The sequence below is a fragment of the Rissa tridactyla genome, chromosome 2 (assembly GCF_028500815.1).
Source record: "Rissa tridactyla isolate bRisTri1 chromosome 2, bRisTri1.patW.cur.20221130, whole genome shotgun sequence".
NCBI lineage: Eukaryota > Metazoa > Chordata > Aves > Charadriiformes > Laridae > Rissa > Rissa tridactyla.
In genome coordinates, this window is record NC_071467.1 from 120,874,703 (window position 1) to 120,897,202 (window position 22,500).

Consider the following 22,500-nt stretch of genomic DNA (forward strand, 5'->3'; position numbering starts at 1 on the left):
CTGCGTTAACTTTACCAGTAATGTCGCTGACTACAACATTAAATATAATACCTGCCACAGATGTTGTCCTCCCACCCTCACGTGGCCTACACACTCACAAGCAGCGCCTGAAGCCCCGCACCCTGCAGCCATTTGATAAATCATAGAATCACAGAAGCACAGAATGTGTTGGGTTGGAAGGGACCTTTAAAGGTCATCTAGTCCAACTCCCCTGCAGTAAGCAGGGACATCTTTAACTAGATCAGGTTGCTCAGAGACTCATCAAGCCTGGCCTTGAATGTCTCCTGGGATGGGGCCTCCACCACTTCTCTGGGCAACCCGTTCCAGTGTCTCACCACCCTCATTGTAAAGAACTTCTTCCTAATGTCTAATCTAACCTTACCCTGCTCTAGTTTAAAACCATTGCCCCTCATCCTATCGCTACATGCCCTTGCAAACAGCCCCTCCCCAGCTTTCTTATAGGCCCCCTTCAGGTACTGGAGGGCCGCTATAAGGTCTCCCCGGAGCCTTCTCTTCTCCAGGCTGAATAACCCCAACTCTCTCAGCCTGTCTTCATAGGAGAGGTGCTCCAGCCCTCTGATCATCTTTGTGCCCTCCTCTGGACCTGCTCCCACAGGTCCATGTCCTTCTTGTGCTGAGGGCTCCGGAGCTGGAAGCTTGGGCTTCTGCCCAAACCCCCCAGGTGCCCGCTCGACTCCAGCATGGTGGGGGGAGTGTTTTGAATCCATGCGAACGTCCTGCAACCCTGTGTGCCTAAGCGGTGCTTGACAGCGATAAACTTCACCTGCCACTGACACTTTCCCTTGTTGACCCTTATTTTAAAGAATCACAGAATTGTCTAGGTTGGAAGGGAACTTTAAGATCGTCAAGTCCAACCATTAACCTAGTACTGCTAAAACCACCACTAAACCATGTCCCTGAGCACTGCATCTACCTGTCCTTTAAACACCTCCAGGGATGGTGATTCCACCACTTCCCTGGGCACCCTGTTCCAATGTTTGACAACCCTTTCGGTGAAAAATTTTTTCCTAATATTCATCCTAAACCTCCCCTGGAGCAACTTGAGGCCATTTCCTCTTGTCCTATCGCCTGTTATTCAGGAGATGAGACCCATGGGCCGAATTTGTTGGGCTTCCGCCAGCTTGCGGACAGAACGCTGGCACGGGACTGATGGCAGCGCTGGTGGGGGTCCAGGGGAACGGGTGCCCATGGCTATTTCTGCACGTCCTCTCCCATCGCCCCCTTGGTTGAGCTCTTCCCACCCCCAGTGTCAGAGAAGCCCCATCGGCCGCGGGAGCTGGAGCCCAGACCAGCGGGGCCTTCGGGCAGCCCCGCGGCACGGAGACGCCCAGCCGGTCGCCGGCAAAGGAGGGGAGTAACCCGTCCCGCTGCAGCCAGCGGTGCGGAGCAAGGCTGACGCACGACCGCGTCTTTGGGTTGGTTCGGGAGTTTTTACGTTAAACTTCTGAGGAAACTCCCTCCCGCCGCCGGGTGCGCGAGCCGGAACCTTGTTTCCGAGGCAGCACCGGGAGGTTTTCAGCGTCGGACAAGGCCGCGCCGGAAGCCGGAGGCGGCTCCCCTAACGTTCGCGGCATGGCGGGCTGGGGGCTGCTGGCCCGGCTGGGGCGCCGGTTGTGGGCGGCCGCGCCGGCGCCAGGGAGGCCGCTGCGGGCGGCGGCGGGGGCTCCCGGCGACAGGTAGTGGAAGGGCTGGGAGGGGAAGGGGCTGCTGCGGGGACGGGTGCGTCGCGGGGCGGCGGGCGGGGAGGGCCGGGTAGAGCTGGGGCAGAGGGGGACCCGGCCTCTGTCGCAGCCCCGGAGTGACGGACGCCTCGGCGGCCCCTTCCCCTCGGCGGAGCTTCTGGTCTCCGCCGTTTGGCGAGGCCTCTGGCTGGAGCCTGTTGGCAGCGCCCGGAAGGTTTGCATGTGCGAAGGTGGTGGGGCCCCGGTTTGCTGCCGGGCAGCCAGGCCTTAGTGATAGCCCCAGCCTCTGTGGGAGTTACGGCAGGAGATGCATATTTGCAACCAAAGCACCTTCGCTTCGTAGTGAAGCGACTTGCCCTACTGTGTTTTGAGTCCCCGTAGCCAGCTGTTACAATTAGCCACGTGCAGTCGCTAACGGTATTGTTCAATGCTCTGTTTCATTGTACTTGCAGAGGATTGAGGAGCATTCAAGCTTTTCTTAGCCTTCACAAAAATTATGGCAGTACAGTGACCTGTTTAGCAGAGAATGTAAAATCAGAGCATTGTTGGGACTGTCAGGGAGCTCAGGGGATTCCTAGTCTAACCTGCTCATGGGGTGGCCAGCTTTGAGGTCAACTGAGTTGTTCAGGGCTTTGTCTGGTTGGGTCTTGAGAACCTTCAAGGACAGAGTCTGTACAGTGTCTCTGGGCCCCTGTTGCAGTCTGTGACTGTCCTCAGGCTGAATATTTTTTCCTTATGTCAAATCAGGACCCATTTTTTCAGTTTATACCAATTCTCTCATTCTTCTGGCACACACCTTGGTAAACATGGCCTGGCTCTGTCTAGTCAGGAGCCTTCTCATAAGTATTGAAAAGCTGCTGTCAGGTCTCCCCTAAGCCACCTCTTCTCCAGACTAAAACAAGTACGGTTACCTCAGTCCTCTTAGGGCAAGTGCTCCAGCCTCTGTATTTTTGTGTACCACTGCTATACTTGCTCAGCAATAAATATCCCTGTTGTTCTGGGGACTCAAAACTGAATTTAGTGTTGCAGATGTGATCTACGTGGAGTACTGAAGAAAGGGTGGTAAAACTGTTTCCCTGGATCTTCTGACCATGCTTCTGTTGATACAGCTCAGGCTGCTGTCAGCCTTCATTGCTGCCAGGAGCCTGCTGGCTCCTTTTTTACATTTTTGTGCCCCTAGGACTCCCAGGTCCTTTGCCTGGCTGGGGAGCAGCTCTGCTGAAGTCACACACTTTACCGTTGCAAGAGGTTTTTCCATCCCAAGTGTGGGGCTTTGCATCCCTCCTTCATGAATTTCATCAGGTCCCTTGTTGGCCTGACTGGCAGAGGGACAACCGTGAGCATTATCAACTGTTCCCTTCAGTTCAGTTTTAATTTTGCAGTCTTAAGGGTGCACTCATGCCCTCTTACAGGTCACTGATAAAGATATTAAACAGGGCAAGTCCCCAAATAGAGTCTTGAGGAACTCTGCTTGTAACTGGCCTTCTGGTAGAGTGCAAACCATTAAATGTGACTCTTTCAGCGTGATGATCCAGCCAGGTTTTTGCCCATCTGATAGTCCTGCCGTCCGTGCCATAACATCCCAGATTGGATAGAAGGATTGCCACAGGAGATTGTGTTCAAAGCCAAGCTAAAGTTAAAGTAAACAACACCCACTGCTATATCTTTGTTTACAGATCTAGCTTTTTTTGTCATAGAAGGAGTGGTTGTTTGATTTGCTGTTGCTTGCCCCCCGTTTGGTGTATTTTAGAATGCTTTGAAAGTTAGATGAGAGCATGATAAATAATTAGGTGCTGTTGGTCAGGGGTGGCCAGTTTTAGTGATGGTCATTGAATAGATTGCTAGTATTGGTCTTTATGACTGTATAATGTAGTGATATGACTATGTAGTATGTATTACATTACAAACGTACGTGTTATGTGACGTCATTTGAACTGATAAGACACTTAAAACTTTTTCCCACCATTGTAAAGGGGGCAGCTGGGCTTTGTAGTCAGGCACGTTAACAGTGCAACGTGGTGGCATGAGCATCTTTCTGAAGAGAACGTCCAGTTCCTCAAGGAGATAACTGCGGAAGAGTACAAAGCTCAGACAGCGAGCAAGCTGTGCCCTCTGAAAGATGAGCCGTGGCCACTGAATGAGTGGAAACCAGGTGAGAAAGAATCTCTTCTGAAATAGCAAACTCTGGCTGGAATTATTGGTGTTGTGTTGCTGCAGTCAGTAACGTCAGAATTGTGTCTTGTAAAGTATTTTCCTTTTTGCTTTTACCTCAATCATCCAACTCATCTTCTAGTAAATAAGTAGATGTAATACATCAGTTCTCTAAAAAGCTTTAATCTAAAAGCTTTACATTTTAGATTAAAAAAGCTTTAGAAAAAGCTCTAAAAATTTAAACTATCACAAGAGGTTAGGAATGTTGTAAGAAGTTAGGTTTTAGTCCTAATCAGCGCTTGGCCAGTCCCAGCTTGACTGCACAATGAAAGGATAATAAGCTATGAATTAATCCAAAAAGACTCCCTAGAGTATAAAGTATATGAACTTGAAAATATTCTTGTAAATATTGCTGGACTCTGAAGAAAAACTGTAGTATATAATACACCCCACTTATATTCAGTAATTCATAGATTATCTCAAGTTGGAAGGGACCCATGAGGATCATCGAGTCTAGGTCCCTGCTCTTCGCAGGACTACCTAAAACTAAACCGTATGACTAAGAGCATCGTCTAGACACTCCTTGAACTCTGGCAGGCTTGGTGCTGTGGCCACTTCCCTGGGGAGCCTATTCAGTGACCGACCAACCTCTCAGTGAAGAACCTTTTCCTAATGTCTTACCGACTGTAACACAACATAAAGGTTTTGAGTCTTCAAAAGGGTCACATCATTTGACAGCAAACAGCAGAGTCTGCAAATCCATGAGCAGATCCTCAGGTATGACAGTGGAAACTGGAACAAAGAGCATTTTTCAAACTTTAAACCATTTATTCTTCATCTTAAGTGTTCTGTTTTTCATGCCGTGGGCTGTTAGTAGCCAGATTTGACAGGTTGCCTTTGCTGTGCAGTTACAGTGACAAAAATGTACAGAGGTCAGGGTGAGAGGAACCTGCTACAATAAACTTTTCAGTAGTTAGTTTGGCTCTAGTGAAACTAACCACATGAGTGAAACTAACTACATGAGTGTTGTATTTTCTACCAAAAAAAAAAAGTCTAAAGTGTTGGTTGTTCTGAACTTAATGGGGAACTGTTTTGCATGTTCTGTCAAACACAACTGGAACAAATAGAACTGTACTGCAAATAGAATTAAAAACAGTGAACAGGTTATTCCCAGCCTACCCACAGGGAGTCAGCGATGTTTTCTCTCCTTCCTCAACTCCTTAGGAAAGGTTTGAGTTAATGGGACCTTGCAAGTTAAGAGATGGGCTCTTCTAAATATTGAGTGTGGAGTTGCATCCATGTTCTCTTTTGATCTACAGATTCCATCAGAGTTGGTGTTGTTGCAGTAAAACTGGGAATGATGCCAATATGGACCAAGTCAGGAAAAAAACACGCTGTCACGCTACTTAAGGTGAAATAAATCATAATTAATTTCATCTCCTATAGCATATTCCAATCATTAACCAGAAGTTTCAGGCAAAAGTGAAACTTGCCACTTGTACAGAGTAGAAAATCCCTAAAGAAAGGAAAGATTTCTTTCAGCCCTGCATTGTGCCTGTTCTCTGTTTATATCCTAAACTTTCTAGGAGCAGTCTGTCTTCACTTCAGTTATTCAAGTGCTGTAGAACTGTGTTCAGTATTGCTTAGGCGAGGGGAGATGGGAGGCAACATAAAGCTGGGGTAACTACCCTGCTTCACTGCTTTTTTTTTTTTTTTTTTTTTTCCCCAGCTGCAGGCACTTTGGGATTAGTTTCACTTTGGTTACTGAGCCTTTGTAGCCTTGAAGCTGCTCCTTGATATTCTCTGGCAGATGAAGCTGTTTCAGTGACCTGTTGCTGCCAGATGATCAACAGGGGCTGTGAAGGGCACCGGGTTTACAGGGCAAAGGAGCAGAAGTCTAAAATGTGGGCCCTTACTGTATGCTTTCACACAGCATACAGTAGGGATTTTGCACATCTTGAAGGCAAAAGATGTCTGTAAAAGTTTATTCAATTTCTAACACATTTATGAAAATACAGTTTGCATTCTACTGATACTTTTTTTCTGAAATAAGCCTTTAATTGGTTGGAAAAATAATGTTTATGGTAAAAAGGTAACACACTCCCCTGCTTCTAGGTTGTGTCTCCTGTTATATAGATACAAATGAAAACAGAGATTGACTTTGTTTCACTTATTTTGATAATCACAGAATGGTAGAGTTGGAAGGGACCTCTGGATATCATCTAGTCCAACCCCCTGCCAGAGCAGGGTCACCTAGAGCAGGTTGCACAGGAACGCGTCCAGGCGGGTTTTGACTGTCTCCAGAGACAGAGACTCCACCACCTCTCTGGGCAGCCTGTTCCAGTGCTCTGCCACCCTCAAAGTAAAGAAGTTCCTCCTCATGTTTAGGTGGAACTTCCTATGCTCAAGTTTGTGCCTGTTACCTCTCGTCCTGTTGCCAGGCACCACTGAAAAGAGCCTGGCCCCATCCTCCCGACACCCACTCTTATAAGCGTTGATAAGGTCCCCCCTCAGTCATCTTTTTTCCAGACTAGAAAGACCCAAATCCCTCAGCCTTTCTTCATAAGAGAGGTGTTCCAGTCCCCTAATCATCTTGGTAGCTCTCTGCTGCACCCTCTCCAGCAGTTCCCTGTCCTTCTTGAGCCGGGGAGCCCAGAACTGGACACATTACTCCAGGTGCGGCCTCACCAAAGCAGAGTAGAGGGGGAGGATGACCTCCCTCGACCTGCTGGCCACACTCTTGGTGCACCGCAGGATGCTGTTGGCCTTCTTGGCCACGAGGGCATGTTGCTGGCACATGGTCATCCTGTTGTCCACCAGGACTCCCAGGTCTCTTTCCACCAAGCTGCTCTCCAGCAGGTCAGCCCCCAACCTGTCCTGGTGCAGGGGGTTATTCCTCCCCAGGTGCAGCACCCTACCCTTGCCCTTGTTGAATTTCATAATCTCTTACTATAGTCTCAAAGTGTACTCACCTGCTTATAATCAAATAAACACTTTTTTTTTTTTTTAAGGTGCAAGATTGCCATGTTTTAAGATATATTTCTAAGGAAGAGTCGGGTGGAAAAACATCTAAGCTACTTGTTGGAGGCAAAAATGCATCTCCTTTCTTTGTAAGTGAACCACTTCGCGTGTTTTTGTTAGAATAGTTGTTCTGTTGTGATTACAGTACAAAAGTAGCACAGGCATACTTCTCTACAAGACTAATTGACAGACGTGCATGCTTTGGAGCTGATCTTTTGTCACATCCGCCCTTGCTTATTTCCTAATGCTAGCGTCGATTCTTGGCTAAGAGAATAGCAAGAAGAACTTCTTGAAAGTTTTACCTCTTGATTCTCTAGGAAAGCTGTGGATTTAGGAAGTTGCTGTGAGGTGCAGTGTCCTGTGGCGATGAAAGGGTCTGAAGGGCCATTAGCAATGTAGAAACATGTTTGTTCGCCATGTCTGTGGAGATGCGATATGAGACCAGGACTGCAAGATACACGCGTTAATGGCCTGTTCTAAATTTATCCAGCTTCATCAGTTGTTTAGAAGACTTTGTTCTCTCGCTTTCTCTTTCATACTGTTTTATTAGCTTTAGTTGTAATTTTTCCACAGGTCTGTGGAGATTGTTTCATTTGCATATTGTTTTACTGATGAATAAGTTTAAGACTTAAATTTTCAGGAAGATAGATAGCTTCCTGATTGTAGCTCATCAAAAGTGATATCAAAACCACTCACTTATTTAGACATCCCAGATGCCTGATGTGGAATTCCCAACCACCTTCAATGGCTGAGGTTGTCTAGCAGAGCTGTCATTCCTGAAAAGGAAAATTGAATTATAGATCAAGGCAGGAACAAAGCTTTCCCTCAAAGGAATGAGGGTTTTATGATCCATTACTTCTATAAAATCACTTTTCACTTCTGCAGTATCCTGACACTCATTTGTTTGATTTAGCCCATTAAAAAAAAAAAAAAAAAAGGACTCATGATTACTAAGCAGATTATCTCAGTTGGTGATTGTGGCTTTTTGAGGACTTATATTTCCCTTTTTCGAATAGAAGATTGTCCCAGAGCCTCGAAATGAATCTGTGTACTTCTCTTTGCTTTAGTGGAGGTAAAGGAAGAAGGAGCTTTTTTCATCTGATAAATCTGTTGGCTTTTATAGTATATTCTACTGATTTTGGACAGGCTTATATTTTGAGGTATCTTTCTTTTATTCACTGGGTTTAGGTTGTCTTTCACCATCACTGCTTATACTTTTCAGGTATCTATCCTGTCACTTTAGTCCATTTTCACTTTCCAGCTGTGACATTTTTCATGGAGAAACTACAGATGTGTTTTTTCTTTCCTGTTGCCTTGGTTTAAGACATGCAAGAATCATGTGAATAATAATTTTCAAGTTGAATTATGCACATTAGACTCCTTAAGATTGATCTTTTCATAAAGATGATGTTAGCAGTGATTAAATGTTGTCAGAGTAAAAATGTGCAGGAAGCAAGGAGGAATACAGAAAACTTCTATTTAAACAGCTCTTGTGAATTAAGAAAATTTCTTCAAAGGAGAACTACTTAAAAAGTCAACTCAAGGATTTTTTAGTAGTTTGACTTCTGTTAATGGTTCTCTTGGACATAATTTTTTCCAAGTTAGTTCCTATTAATTTAGTTTAATGTAAACTCATTTTAAGAAATTATTAATTAAATATCCTTAGACAAATCTGTGTTGAGGACCTGACCTGAGACTGAACCTTGTACTGTTGTTGTCGCTATCATCATTCTATAAACTACATAATTTCCAAGAATTTGGCACATGGATTCTGAACAATTTTACTCGTTAAGGTACTAACAAATGATATCTTTCTGTGTTTTAGCTGCAGGTTTGAATCATTGCTCTCCTATGCTTATCAGTCTTTATGTGTTTCTTTTCTCTCTGAAGTGTCTGAATGTGAGAATTAAAAGCAAGCTGAGCCATACTGTATTGTATTAACATAAGCAGTTTATCTTCTGTAAATTCCTCATAGGAACATCTGTCTTCCTCAGATTCCTCACAGCTACTGATTTCTAATGAATTCAGTCTAATGATTCCCTCGGTAATTTTACTAACAAAGAGTTATGTGCATTTCTTTTGAGTGTCAAATCGCTTAAAAGTGATAAGGGGTATTGCATTTTTAGCAAGATTTTTTTTTTCTCCTTTTTAGCTTGATGTTTGTCAGTCTATTACAAGTGAACAGATTTTTCATGTTTTTTTAATGCAAAAGTATTCCCAAAAGTACAATTCTGTCGGTGTTCTAAAGCTTTTTTGTCAAAAATATTTTTATATGCTTCCCTTAAGTTGAGGGCATATAGATACTTTTCCTGTAATACTGGAAGATATTGCCGGTCTTTTTAAAACTAAGAACATCTGAGAATTCACTCGCTGTTCTTTTCAGTATTGCTTTTTAGGAAGGCTTTGTAAAGACTGCAGAGTTTTGTTTGTAGAAATACATCTCTGTGGCTTGACTGCTTGAGGAAAAACTTGTTGTGGAAGTGGAACAGTGCAAGGCTATAGTAGGACTCTTGAGATGTAAGCGGTTTTTACCCTTTGGCTTCACTATGTTTTTCTTCAACTGTGGTAGCTTTTTCCAGGCACCTGTGCTGAGCCCAGAGCTCCCCTTGCTGTCATCTAAGTCAGCAGTGGAAATAAAGGATTGATACGCAGGCATTTAAGAGAAAGGGGGTTACTTTAATTCTTATATATGGTACTACAGTTTAATATGGTTGTCCTCCATTGATATCTGATGTCTTAGGGAAGATTCTGTAGTTAGTTGATGATTTTTTTTTTTTTTTTTGAAAAGGTATTTGAAGTGTTTTGTACTCTGAACTTAAGTTAACAAATCACTGAAAAAAATTTTAAACTCTCAAAGGCTTTTTATTCACACTTCCTCCTCAAATAAGGACAGATTCATAAGGTTAAAATTTCTGTTTTGTGTCTAAGTCAGAGATCCTCATCATCTTGCTACCTCATTCGTCATGAAACTTCCTCTGTTCTCCTAACACTACTTAACAGATTTTTAAAAACAAAAGGAAGGGCAACATGCAGATTTTCCAAATAAACTAAGTAACGATTTTAAAGTTATTCACATTATTTTATCTTAAAATACACAAAATTATTTTTGAGAGAGAGAGAACTGCACCGAACTTTTGAGAATTGAACCTCAGAGATGTGACTATCCAAGTGTGACAGTATTGTCAGATGCTTAAATTGCTTTCTAGGAGAATTCATTTGAAGAAAAATCAACTGCATTGCTTTTTACCTGTGGCCACAGTTTTCCTGCGTCACCGTTTCCGTTGCTTGGTGTCATCCCAGTGGTCAGCTGTTCTGTGAGGTGTCTTGCTCAAAGCAGCTGAGAACAACTTTAAGTACTTTTAACTTTGTCAGACCCCTCTAAAAAGAAGAGCCCTTCTTTAGTAAGTTGGCAGTAGTTTGACACTGAGCGTACTCGGTATATCTTAATACATGAATCATAAACTTGTTGTTCTAAATTTTTCCTTTTTTGTCCAGAGACTCTAGATTCTCCTATGTGGGAAGTTACACATTTCTAGAAGTTTCTGCAATACCAGACTTTATTTCTATGGTTTTGTTATTTATATCAAATAAATTATGTTTGTGGTGCTGCGTAAGTAAGTCATTAGGAGCTTTGGAAAAGAGAAAATGCTTTTAAATCACTACAAAACTCTTTGAAAGTCATGAAAAAGCAGTAATATATTTTAAGTACATTCTAAATGATGCGTTTCCCTCTTAAAAATCTTCTTATATCTCTTGTTTATATGATGTAGCTGTTGGATAACCAGTGGACAGAAAATAAAATGCAGACACAGGAGTTTTAAATTAATTTTATATAGAGTTAAAATGCTAGTGGCAGGATAAAAGTGTAGTATGATATAACTGTTTCTCTGAGTGGTGTTGACAGTCTGTAATCACTTTCTGTGTGAGGTTGATCCTTGGGTATTTTAAGATTACTTCTTCTGTATGGCTGCTCTTTGTTACAGAAATCAGAGTCTGCAATGGAAATTTTTAAAGAAGCTGGAGTACCACGGAAGCAGAAGGTTACAACATTTAATGTAACAGATGATGCTATAATTAAACCAGGTAATCTTTTTGAACTACTGAATATTATATGCATAATCATTTAATGTCTGCCACTTCTTTTAGATCTAAACCAAGTTATGACATGTATTCCATTTTTGTTTTGTATGGGAATTCCTGAAATTCTTATTTCTTTGTCATTAAGCACAAACAAAAAAGCTAGAAAATGGGCTTTACTTTCAAGGTGATGAGAAGCAGGATTTTTCCATTTCCTTAGTATGTTTCCATTGCTTAGAAATAAGTCTAATCCAAACTAGCTAGTATGAGCGTTGAATTAAAAAATAAATGTGTCTAACCTTGACTCGCTTGTTGGGAATAAATATGAATGTTGCTGGAAGTTCTGCAGTTATGCTTGTGAGAGGGCCACCAAGAAATTTGCGGTAATGTTTCCCAGGAGCCTCAAATGGCATTTTGAGGTTTGTTTCTTCTTGCTGCATTCAGAAATAGGACTGATGGCTGTCATATATGGTGTTTTTTCTGGCAGCTTGCAAAGTAAAATGTATTAAACCATGTTATAACAAATGTTCTCAGTCAGTGTTAGAAGTTTGGGGATTTAATGAAAAGTTTTATGTTTTTAAGATTTTATTAGGTAGTGTATTCAGGTTGCTTTTATTTTGTCCTTTTTGATAGTTACAGGTATTTTCCCAAGAGTTATGTAGGGTAGGAAATTTTAATATATTGCATCTTTATTTGCCATTAGAGAAGGTTTTTGCAAGACCTTTTTAAGACAGTGCGGTAGCTGATAAAAATCAAACCTAGCATGAAGAGGAAGTTGGACTGGCAAATGGAAGCAAAAGCTTGAGATAAAGCAAAATTGCAAGTTTTCAATTAAGTGATTTTGCACTGTTATGCTTTGTACCTAACTGTATACTTTGTACAACACTGTATACTTTGTACATAACGTCCTTCATGTACGTGATTTTGTACTTGATGTACACCTACATGCTGTGTGGTGCTGACAGGCCTCTTGCCCCAGGTGTGTATGGATCATATAAATACAACATGAAATAATGTGAGGATTTTTATGCTTGAGAGTTAGGAGATGTTTACATCATTTCAGTTTGCATTCATACAGATTTGAAAATAGCATGAAAATGGGTATGGACATGAAGCAATTAGAATTTCATTTTTTTAATTGACATAACACAGGCTGGAAACTCGGTTAAAGATGCAGCTGCATGGATCTTCAGATTAAAGTTCATTTATAATGAACTAAGTTATCAATTCTGTTTTTCTTTTAAAAGCTGCTAATGAAAGAACATTGCACTTCGATGAAAAAATATTGCTGAAGACAAAATAAATCTTTAATTGAAATTAAAATTTTGATACTACAAGCACTTAGGTGAATGAGTAATTGCAGTCAGGTGAGTGATGTCACTGACCAATAGTAGCACTACTTCTGCTAAAGGCTAATGTATAGGTAATTCCCCAGTGGATGAAGATGTACTTCTATCACAGTCTTTAGTTTGGAAGCGCTGCCTCTTAACAAAGAGGAAGCATTGCAAAACATTTTTCTATTCTTAACCCCATTTTTTTAAAGGAAGGGTTTGGGTGTTTGGTGTTTGTTTTTTTGTTTTGTTTTGTTTTTTTTTTTTAAAAAAAAAAACTTTACCTTTTGAAGTGATAGTACTATAAGTGAGGCATGTTCTGTTTTCTTGCCAGGTTTGTTTATTGCGAGTCTTAACTAATTAAGCATTTTGGGCTTTACCTCTTTCAATGTCTGAAGTGCAACATATTTGAGTAAAGCCCCAACCCTTCTTCCCTACTCATCTGAAATTGGGCTAGGAACTGAGAAACGTGCTTAAGTAGTAACTAAAAAGCGTCTATTTTAGTCAGTAAGATTTATAAAGAACAAAAAATAATGTGTGAATAAAACCAAAATTTTGTTTCCTTTCCTATGACTGTAATCTACCCTGGATGGTAATGACTGGAGAGTGGTTTGGGGATTTCAGCACTTAGTTGAACATGATCTCTCCTCTTCTTTTGAAGGTACTCCGTTGTATGCTGCTCACTTCCGCCCAGGGCAGTTCGTGGATGTTACTGCAAAAACGTAGGTTTCTAATGATTTAACATGTATGGTTCATCCTCAGATAGACTAGTAGAATACTTTTTTCCCCTCTGCTTTGGCTTGAACCCATGGCTCACAAAAGCTGAAATACAATTGCAAGGGTAGTGGTGGGAAATATAAGTCCATTCAGCCATTGGGTCAAAAATATCTTACCTTTCTTTGCTGAGGCTTACTTTTGATTTTGAACATGGTAGGTAAACAAATAATACTGTTAAGGCTATGGTTCTACCTGTGTTGTCTGTCACACACAAATGATTAGCATGGAAGGGCTTGACAAACAGCTTGAGAAAGAGGTGCTCAAGCTTAGCACGGGTGAAGAGGGCTATAGAGCAGCATCTGTGGTGTGTAGAAGTGGGCAATAAATGCTGAAAGGCATCAGTTCCCAGAAAGATAATTTTGATTTGGTGAAGACATGCGAAGAGAGATGTATCACGTGGACCAAAAGAAAAGCGAAAAGGTAGCGGATATATTTAGCAGGACAACAGAGCTGTCAAATCCTTTTTTTTGTTTTCTCTCATATTCCAGCTCACGTCCTTGCCAGGAATGGCTAATGTTCTTTTACTTTAATGTGGGAGGAATGATTTCCTCTCAGACCACTGCGAATGCCAAATCAGAGCTCAAGGGGTAGAGGGTGTCAAAAGGAAAACTGGCATCTTGCGGCAAAGACTAGTCATGCCTCTTCTATTACATCCATGACTTCCACTGCCTAAGAGAACTGAGAACTCTTATCTCCGTATTTCAGAGAAGTGTATTTTTGTTGTGTTATGATACAACGATGATGTTTTCCATTTGATGGGGCTTTTTTTATGTAATGGAGATAATACCCAACTGGCCTTGTTGAAGTATCATCCCTTGTAATTGTCTCACGTATGTGTAATGTTTATAAATGTCTAATATTATTCACAGGGCTTTGTATATATGGGGGGGAAACCGACCATATCAGTACAGCTGAGTAGCTGGTTGTAATATAGCTATGCCTGACTACACCTAGGAGGGCACTTTATTCGTAACAGGAGGTCAAGAAGTTGACTGGAATTAGTATTTTTCTGTGTCAAACTTCGTATGTAATACTTAGATGTGGTATATTGCTCATTTTGCTTCTAAATTGCATTCAGTGAACAGCCTATAAGAGACAATAATTTGTTTACAAAGCAAAGCACACTATCATTAGGAATACAGTCATTCTACATAGATTAAGTGTCATGCTTTATTAGTGCAGAAAAGCTTTGTTTTTCTAGAAGTATTTCAAGGACTAGGAAAGTTTTTTTTGTCAGTGTAAGAGATACTGGTGAGAGCCACAGGGTATCAATTTGTATCTTGCTATATGTATTTGAAAATACTAGCGAGCTAAAATAGGCTGTGTTCCTGGCCATGTTCATGGCCATCCCATCTTTTAATTCAGTATTTCTCGTCTATTTTCTCCAGATACTTGTATGATCCCATTTCAGAAATTAACTTTTTGTTCATACTGCTGACTTTGGTAGCATATTACATGTAATCCTACTATACAGGTGCCTAATATAAAAGGAGAAGAAAAAATCCTTAAGCTAAAGAGAAAGATCAGATTATGTTTTTTAACCATGGCTTTTCTGCCAATAGGATTATCTAATAATTCCAGTCTTTCTATATCTGTGGTTTTTAACCTTTTTCTGTGACTTCCTCACTTTCTGATTTCATAGAATCGTAGAGTCATTTAGGTTGGAAAAGACCCTTGGGATCATCGAGTCCAACCATCAACCCCACTCTACAAAGTTCTTCCCTACACCATATCCCCCAACACCACATCTAAATGACTCTTAAACACATTCAGGGATGGTGACTCCACCACCTCCCTGGGCAGCCTATTCCAGTGTCTGACCACTCTTTCTGTGAAGAATTTTTTCCTAATGTCCAGTCTAAACCTACCCTGGTTTCTACTTTTAATGTTGCTTTCTTCTTAATTTCTACTTTTCTGAAATGCTGCATTTATCATATTACGTTAACTCTTGGGCAAGAATTAAATTATTTGATTACATTTCAGTTTTTTCTTAGGGTCTTTTACTTTATTCCATGCAATTTCATCCAGTGTTGCTTAGTCTCATGCTTGGGTGGGGTTTCTTTTTCTTTTTTTTTTTTTTTCAGAGCGCTTTATCCATCATTCTTAGTTACTGTAAGAATGAGCCTTTGTACATTGCTCTCTAAAGTCGCATTTTCAGAAGCTATGTTGGCACTTGGAAGCTACTCAGCTATAGGGGCATTTTGGAAGGGTACTTGAGAATATAATGCTGGGTTACAGTAGGGAGCACAGTTTGACTTCCTCTCCTTCCTCCCGTAACTTCCATCTTCTTGATTCAACCCGTTGTAGACTTCAAAGCCAGTAATTCCTAAAAACTTGCTTAGTTTTTAGGATAAAAACCAATAATTCCTAAAACCTTATCACCGCTAATAAAACTTCAGAAGTATTTTTATCTGAATATGTACTCTACATTTTTAAGATTGTCAGTAATTTTATTTAATGGACAAAACACTGAAGTGTGCAGTGTTCGAAATCGTATAGATGATCATAGCAGTGCTGTTCTTAACAGCATGATTAATTTATTTCTTTAAAAACAGAAAGAAAACCAATGTTACCTCAATGATGAGAGAATATAGTGGAATATAAAGGATGTTTTAATTTTTTATCAACTCTTAATGATCCAGGTGAGCAATGTATCCTTTTGTATGCTTCCTTCTACCAAGACAAAAACCAGAAGTATGCCCCGTAAAAATGAGTAAGCTTTTCTTAGTTATTGTAGGTTGGACAAAGTACTTGCGCTATGGTTCAGAAAAGTCTTGGCTAGCATCTTGATTTGGTTACCAAAATGTAGGGTGTTTTGCAAATGTTTTTGTTGAAGTCTTTTGAAATGTTTTGATTCATTTATACCTCTGAAGAAAAACACTTTCACAGAAATGAGAAGGTTCAGTTAAAGATGTATGCAGTTTGTTTTTATTTGAAGTCTCGTAATTTGTTCAGCACAGTGCGAGTAGCTTTTAGAGCAGACAGTAGGCAGTGCGTCTGCACGCTGTCAGTCTTTTTTAGTGCTGAATTTTTTCCTTAGTGCTTATTTTCAGCAATTTAAAAACTCAATCCTTGAGTCTTACAGCTATCTTTAATAATAAGACTTTTCCTTCGTGTTTCAGAGGTACGTTTCAAGAATGTGTAAATCACAGACTCACAGAATGGTAGGGGTTGGAAGGGACCTCTGGAGATCATCTAGTCCAAACCCCGTGCCAGAGCAGGTTGGACAGGACTGCATCCAGGTGGGTTTTGAATATCTTCAGAAGAGACTCCGCAACCTCTGGGCAGCCTGTGCCAGTGCTCTGGCACCCTCAAAGTAAAGGAAGATTTTCCTCATGTTGAGGTGTCCCTGCCCATGGCAGGGGGGTTGGAACTAGATGATCTTTAAGGTCCCTTCCAGCCCGAACCATTCTGTGAACTTCCTGTGTTCCAGTTTGTGCCCACTGCCCCTTGGCCTGCCGCTGGGCACCACTGAAAAGTGTCTGGTTCCAAAAGGCTTAGTGCCCTTTTTAGGACAGCAGTAAACTTCAGAAATCCTATGGCCTGATGGTGTGGTTTAGCCCTAGTACGCTTTGGGCTAAAATACGTAGCACCATCCAGAAATGCTTCTATCACAGACTGCATTTCTGTGACCTCTTTAAGCTGGCGTAGTAGAGGCTGCTGCCCCAAGGGGAGGTGGCGGTCACTCCTACAGAGTTCCCATCAACCTTCTGTGACTGGCGTCTGAGTTGTATGGAGGAAAAGATCAGTGTGACAGATGTGTATTCTTCACTGGGTTAGTTCCCAGCTGGTTTGGTTGCATGTTGCAGCTTGCTGATCAGCTGAGCAAGCTTCTAGTACTAGACCAAAACATGGGGATGGGGAGAGGTGGCACCAGGCATTACAGTGGTATTCCAATGCTGTATGGAGATGGAGTTGTATTACACTTACTTTGTCTGCCACTTCATGAACGTTTCAGAAAACCTTTCAGGAACCTGGAACCTCAGAAATTTTGCCACTCCAAAGAAAATGCCAACAGTAGTTCTGCTTGAAATGTGTCAGAATTAAGTGGTGATTCTGGTGTGTTTAGTGATTTATTTAAGCTTTGCTAGGTTAACAGTGTAATCTGAGCCTGAAAGTATGCTCTACAGTCATCTGAAATTATTTGACTAAATAGCTGGAATCCTTGTCCTTTACAGCATCTAGATAATTGTCTTTTAAATTAGCTAAGTTTGAAGAGTTAGCAGCAAACTAAATTGTTGCTTAATGAGAGTGCTTTATTGCAGTAACTTTCTAAATGAAAGTTGGCTCATTAGGTACTGGCGTTTTACATGTATCAAACCTGGCAAATGAGGTTTTGTACAAAATTAGGTGGTTGACCTGAACAGCTGCTTTCCTGCAGGTGAGACTAGAACAACTGTGTGTAATTAAACTCTATTTTTAATTTTACAGAAAGATTATTTTCCTTTCATATAACATTTCTGTGTCTTAGTTTTGCATATCAACATTGCTGCCTGTGATTCCTTTCTGGGGCTCAGTGAAGCTAAGTGACTAAATTCCATGTATTGGAAGAACAGTGGCATTATACATATCAAGTCTAATAAAGATAGATCTCGTGTATGATTTTTTGTTCAAATATTGTTTAAGTCCTCGATTCAAGCCAAGACAACAAGTAGAAGATGTCTTAGCAAGAAATCGCTATAGTGTGAGTAGGACAAACGTTCTACTTCAATGTAGGGTCTTGATTATAATATCTCAGATAGAACATACATAACTTGCGTCTGTCAGAGTGGCATCTAGATATTAATTCTGGTTGGTTAATATATCGTTCTGGATTAAGATCCCACTTTGACAAACCTTAATGTTTTTTGAAAACATCTAAAGTTGTCAGTACTATGCCTATTAAGAGATTTTGGAGTTGTACCTCATACATATTTGAGTTTGTTCTAAATTAGAATTTCATTGTGGTTTTTTTTTTTTTTTAAAGATTTCACAGATTTTAATGAGGAAAATGTAGTGGGATGTCAGTAGTTAAGACTTTTGAGGGGGAAATCAGGGATTCTTTTGATGCATTTTTAAATGAAATTGTGATGCAGATCATCATAAGAAAAATCATTCCAGGAGAGGTACATGTTTGGTTGGTATCTTTTATGCGTATGTTGGCTAATGTGAAATTACATAGCATAGTGTATATAGTATTCAAAAAATAGTATATAAACATATAGAATATATATAAAATAGTATTTATTGCGTATGTAATAAGTATACGTTTTCATCTTTAATTTAGCTAGCTCACACTAATTTAATGTCATGAAATATTTGTTGGAAATGAACCCATGAGACACTTTAAATAATAAAAGATCCAGTATTCTTTTTGGGGGGGAGTTCTGTTTCATTCACTTTTGCAAAATACTGCTTTGGGTTTACTTTCAGTAATTATTTTTCTTGTATTTTATTGGTGATACTTGCTGAATGCATTCACACCTAGTAATTTTTAAGAGGGGTGAAGAGGGCAATTAAACAATTTGAAATTATAAGTGATTCTAACAGCTGACAACTGGCATCTGTTCAAAACTCAACAAGAATATATTCTTACAAATATTTGTTAATTTTTTGGCAAAATTAAAAACATTTACAAAAACAAAACTATATAAATCCTTTTTTGATTTTTCCATAGTATTTCTTAAACAGCATAAGTTCTCTTCCTTATATAAGATGAATATTAGTTTCAAAAGCATTTCGCATTTCCTACAATTTGAAAAAGGTAAAATCTTTGCATTAGAAATACAGATAAATATTAAGCCATGGAAAACTTATGGATAATACGTAGTTATATCAAGGTAGACTTAGACTGGCAAAACACCGTTCTTCTAGAATGATTGAAGTATATTGGCTGAGCTACTGAGTGCCTAGTTGAACACTCATACAATCATAGAATGGTTTGGGCAGTCCTCCTTTCTAAATTTGATTTAAACAGATGTTAGTAGTTCCTTACTTTATTTTAAATTTGACATTTGATTTACATAATCCTGTAGCTTTTATTCTGGTTTCAGCTTTATTTCAGATAGAGTATGCATTTAGGAAGAAATATAAACTGTGTAATTGTTTTTCATCTTGACGTGTTTCAAGAACGTTATACATTGTTTATTCTTTTCAAGAAATCAAAAACTCCAAAATGAAATAAAACTAGCAGTTTCTTAATTAATAAAAACTTGTTTTTATTTTCAATCACGATGGTGATTGAGTCATGTTGAATAGAAAATTAATGTGCAGAAAGTTGTAAGATGAAGTGTATTTGTAGGTAATTCAGAGACCTTCATTCAGTTCTTCATAAATAAAAAATGAAACTATTCTAAAAAATTCTTGAACTACTGTGATGAAAGAACCTTGGTAGATAATAAAGCATTATACATTATGAAATAGCTTAATTTCAGCATTGAGGTACCTTTCCTTGACTTTAGCTAGATATTTCAGAGCACCAGAGTGCTCTTCTTCAGTCTGGCCACAGTTTCTATAAATTTCCTAAGGCTTCAGCATTGTAAAGTTTTTGTTCACTGGTAAATACGTGTGTGATTGGAAAGACCAAAAAGCAGATGAGCGTAGTCTATTGCATAAATCGTTAAATCGATAAATCGATAGCAACTCTATCTTGTGGTATAATCACTTCTTCTTGAATATATGTGAGGAAGTAAACCTTTATTTTTTCAAAATGTATCTCTTACAAATAGTAACTATTTCTTATATTTTGGTATTTTATTAAAAAGTACAATGAACAGTATTCTAAATTGTTCATGTCTAAAAATGAACAATCAGAATGAAATATTGAAGTGGTTTCATGACATCAGTGATTTACGCTTCTTGATTAAAGTTGACGGCGCTGTTTTCTTCTGAAACGGTCGCTTTCGATGGTTGTATGGTTTTCTCTGAATTGCAAGTACATTTCTGCAGCTGAAGAATTAATCATGCCCCCAGTCTGCTCGCTCTGGTAACTGCACAGCTGTTGTTATGCGACCCGCTTGCAGTTGGTTTTGGAGAGTTTGCTGATTCTGTCTTCCAGCTAGAGATGCCAGAAGTCTACTTGGAAAACACAGCCAATAATAGAAAGTTTTAAAGAAAAAATAGCGTTTTGGCAGAACAGATACAAGTTTTCCTGTAGCTTAGTTTCTGCTACGTATTTCAAAGTTACTAATCCCTCAGCAGCCTGCAGGCATAGAAAAAGACAAATGTTGAGCCATTCTTAAATCATATTTTTCAAGCCATTTTTTATAATTATTGCTGTTCTGTATTGCAAGCTTTCAAAATGAGGTGATTCATGAGAAACTGGTGTAACAAAGCCTTGCATCCTTTAGATTTCTGTCTTGTGTTCCTGATCCCAGGTAACCCTGGTCCTCCTGTGCCTTCAACTCCCGCTCGTAGCACTGACCCTCTCTGTGTCCTGGTGGTCCACTGTCTACTGGCCTGGAAAGACTCTCTTGCTGGTGGCAAGCTCTTGCACACCTGGCCAGCTGTCAGGCCAATGGAACAGATCTGTACTTTAATGATGTTCTAGCATTTCCTTCGTTAGTTGTAGGAAAGGAGGAAAAAAAAAATCAGGACTTTCTAGCCAATAATTTTTATTTTAAACAATTACATATCTTTCTTCTGTGCTAAATTTAACTGGAATTGACGACTAGGTTCTGAGCAGGGAAGGGGAGAACCAAGAGACAGACACCACGGTTGCACAGGTCTTGTTTCATTATGATTCTGTGGCTTCAGAGAATCTTTACATTTGTGGCTGGTTGTGACTGTAGTTTGACTTGCTCTAGTCAACTAGGCCAGAAATCAGAGAATTATTAAAGTGGAAGAGGAAAGAATCCAGGTTTTGTGAATGCGTGTTTTTTGTTGGTTTTTTTTTTTCATATTTGTAATATGAATCTCTTTCCTCTGTTGATGCTTAGGGCCCATCATTAAGTTTTGGTATGTGTTAATACACAGGTACCTTCTAGTTGGGTTTTTTAGTTGTTTGTTTGTTCTCGTGTCCAGTTGGTGAAGGCTTCATTACGGTATCATGTATTGAGGACCATCACAGCAAGGAGCATTTTATGTTAGTCTTTTTGCCTGCTTGAGTCTCTTCTAGTGCTTCTCATTCTGTAAAGGAACCTTTAAGTATTGAACTAGAATATGTTTACAGTATATAATACAGATTTATATTTTTTTCTCTGCTGAGCTTTACTAAAGGTAAAAAGATCATGATCCTGACTGAAATTATTGATTATTGCTGGAAACCTTAAGTCTGACTAACCCAGGTTTGTTTCTTAATTTTTATTTTTTTTTTCAGAATTGGTAAAGGATTTCAAGGTGTCATGAAAAGGTGGGGCTTTAAAGGTCAGCCTGCGAGCCATGGCCAGACGAAAACTCACAGGCGTCCTGGAGCCATATCTACCAATGTGAGGATTCTTATTTCCTGTTTAAACATTCTTTGGTATTTTCAGAACTGCTTACTGAAATTGAACAATTTCACAATCACTAGCTGTTACCATCTACTCCATGGTAGCAGAGAATCCCAGCTGTTTCAAAGGAAGTTTAGAAACCTGTATAATGAGCAATTAAGGTAGGTGTTCTCTTATGTCTCAATTTATGAATATTCTATATTGCTGGTAAGTGAGCAAATGTATTTAACTGAGCAAATTGTGGTATTTTGTACTATAGCTGAGAGAAATAGTCTTAATGCTTCAAAGAGAGTTCTAAGAATCTTTTACCACAGCATTTATAGATTGGAGGGGATTTACCCATTATTTTACGCTGCAGATATCGTACTATTCTTTGGAACCTTAGTTTCTTTTATCACCTTGCCTGGCTTGTGTAGCTGGTTAATGAACTCTTTGATTCCCAGAATAGTTTGTTGGCTTCTAAGTGTTTTAACTAGAGTACAGAGTAATATTTTTAAGTTTCAAACTATAAATCATATTAGTTCAGAAGCTCTTTGGAACAGATTCGTTTAAAACTTTGTCCCTATAAAAGGCTGTGCAATATTTAGGCTGAACGGAGGGCTTTTTGCAAACTAGCTTCATTATACAGAATTAAGACCAACTGAGTCACAGTCTTGAACCTGAATTGTCTGTAATTTTCTTAAAGAAATTAAAATAAACATTAAAAAAATATTAATATGCTCAAGAGATTAGTAAAAGCAAAAAAGCACCATGCAATGAAATTAGAGTAACTGAGGCTCATAGCCTGTAGTACTGATTTATATATAGTCCTTCATTTCAGTCGGAAAATGAATTCTACACCTTGCACTGTTTTCTCTGAAGACTGAAGAATGTAAATGTTTGAGCCTACAACACTTTGTTTTACCAGATGGTATTCATCGTTACAAAATAATACCTCTTTACTTTTCTTTAAATTAGAATTTCCTAAGCAATAATGCTGGATGTAATTTCACAAAGTATATAGAATGGAAATAGTATTGGAAACAGGTATGA

The 22,500-nt window shown here is 39.6% G+C and overlaps 1 protein-coding gene across 1 annotated transcript in view; it reads left to right on the forward strand.

Annotated features, from left to right (window-relative positions):
• Positions 1 to 1,539: 1,539 nt before the first annotated feature.
• The window catches only part of MRPL3 (mitochondrial ribosomal protein L3), a 32,458-nt gene continuing 11,497 nt past the window's right edge, over positions 1,540 to 22,500 (forward strand). Inside the window, exons 1-7 of the mRNA XM_054191501.1 lie at positions 1,540 to 1,697; positions 3,677 to 3,855; positions 5,174 to 5,265; positions 6,866 to 6,964; positions 10,859 to 10,958; positions 12,945 to 13,005; positions 21,357 to 21,465. Coding sequence (XP_054047476.1) covers positions 1,594 to 1,697; positions 3,677 to 3,855; positions 5,174 to 5,265; positions 6,866 to 6,964; positions 10,859 to 10,958; positions 12,945 to 13,005; positions 21,357 to 21,465 — 744 coding nt within the window. The 5' untranslated portion in view covers positions 1,540 to 1,593. The remainder of the gene's footprint in view (positions 1,698 to 3,676; positions 3,856 to 5,173; positions 5,266 to 6,865; positions 6,965 to 10,858; positions 10,959 to 12,944; positions 13,006 to 21,356; positions 21,466 to 22,500) is intronic.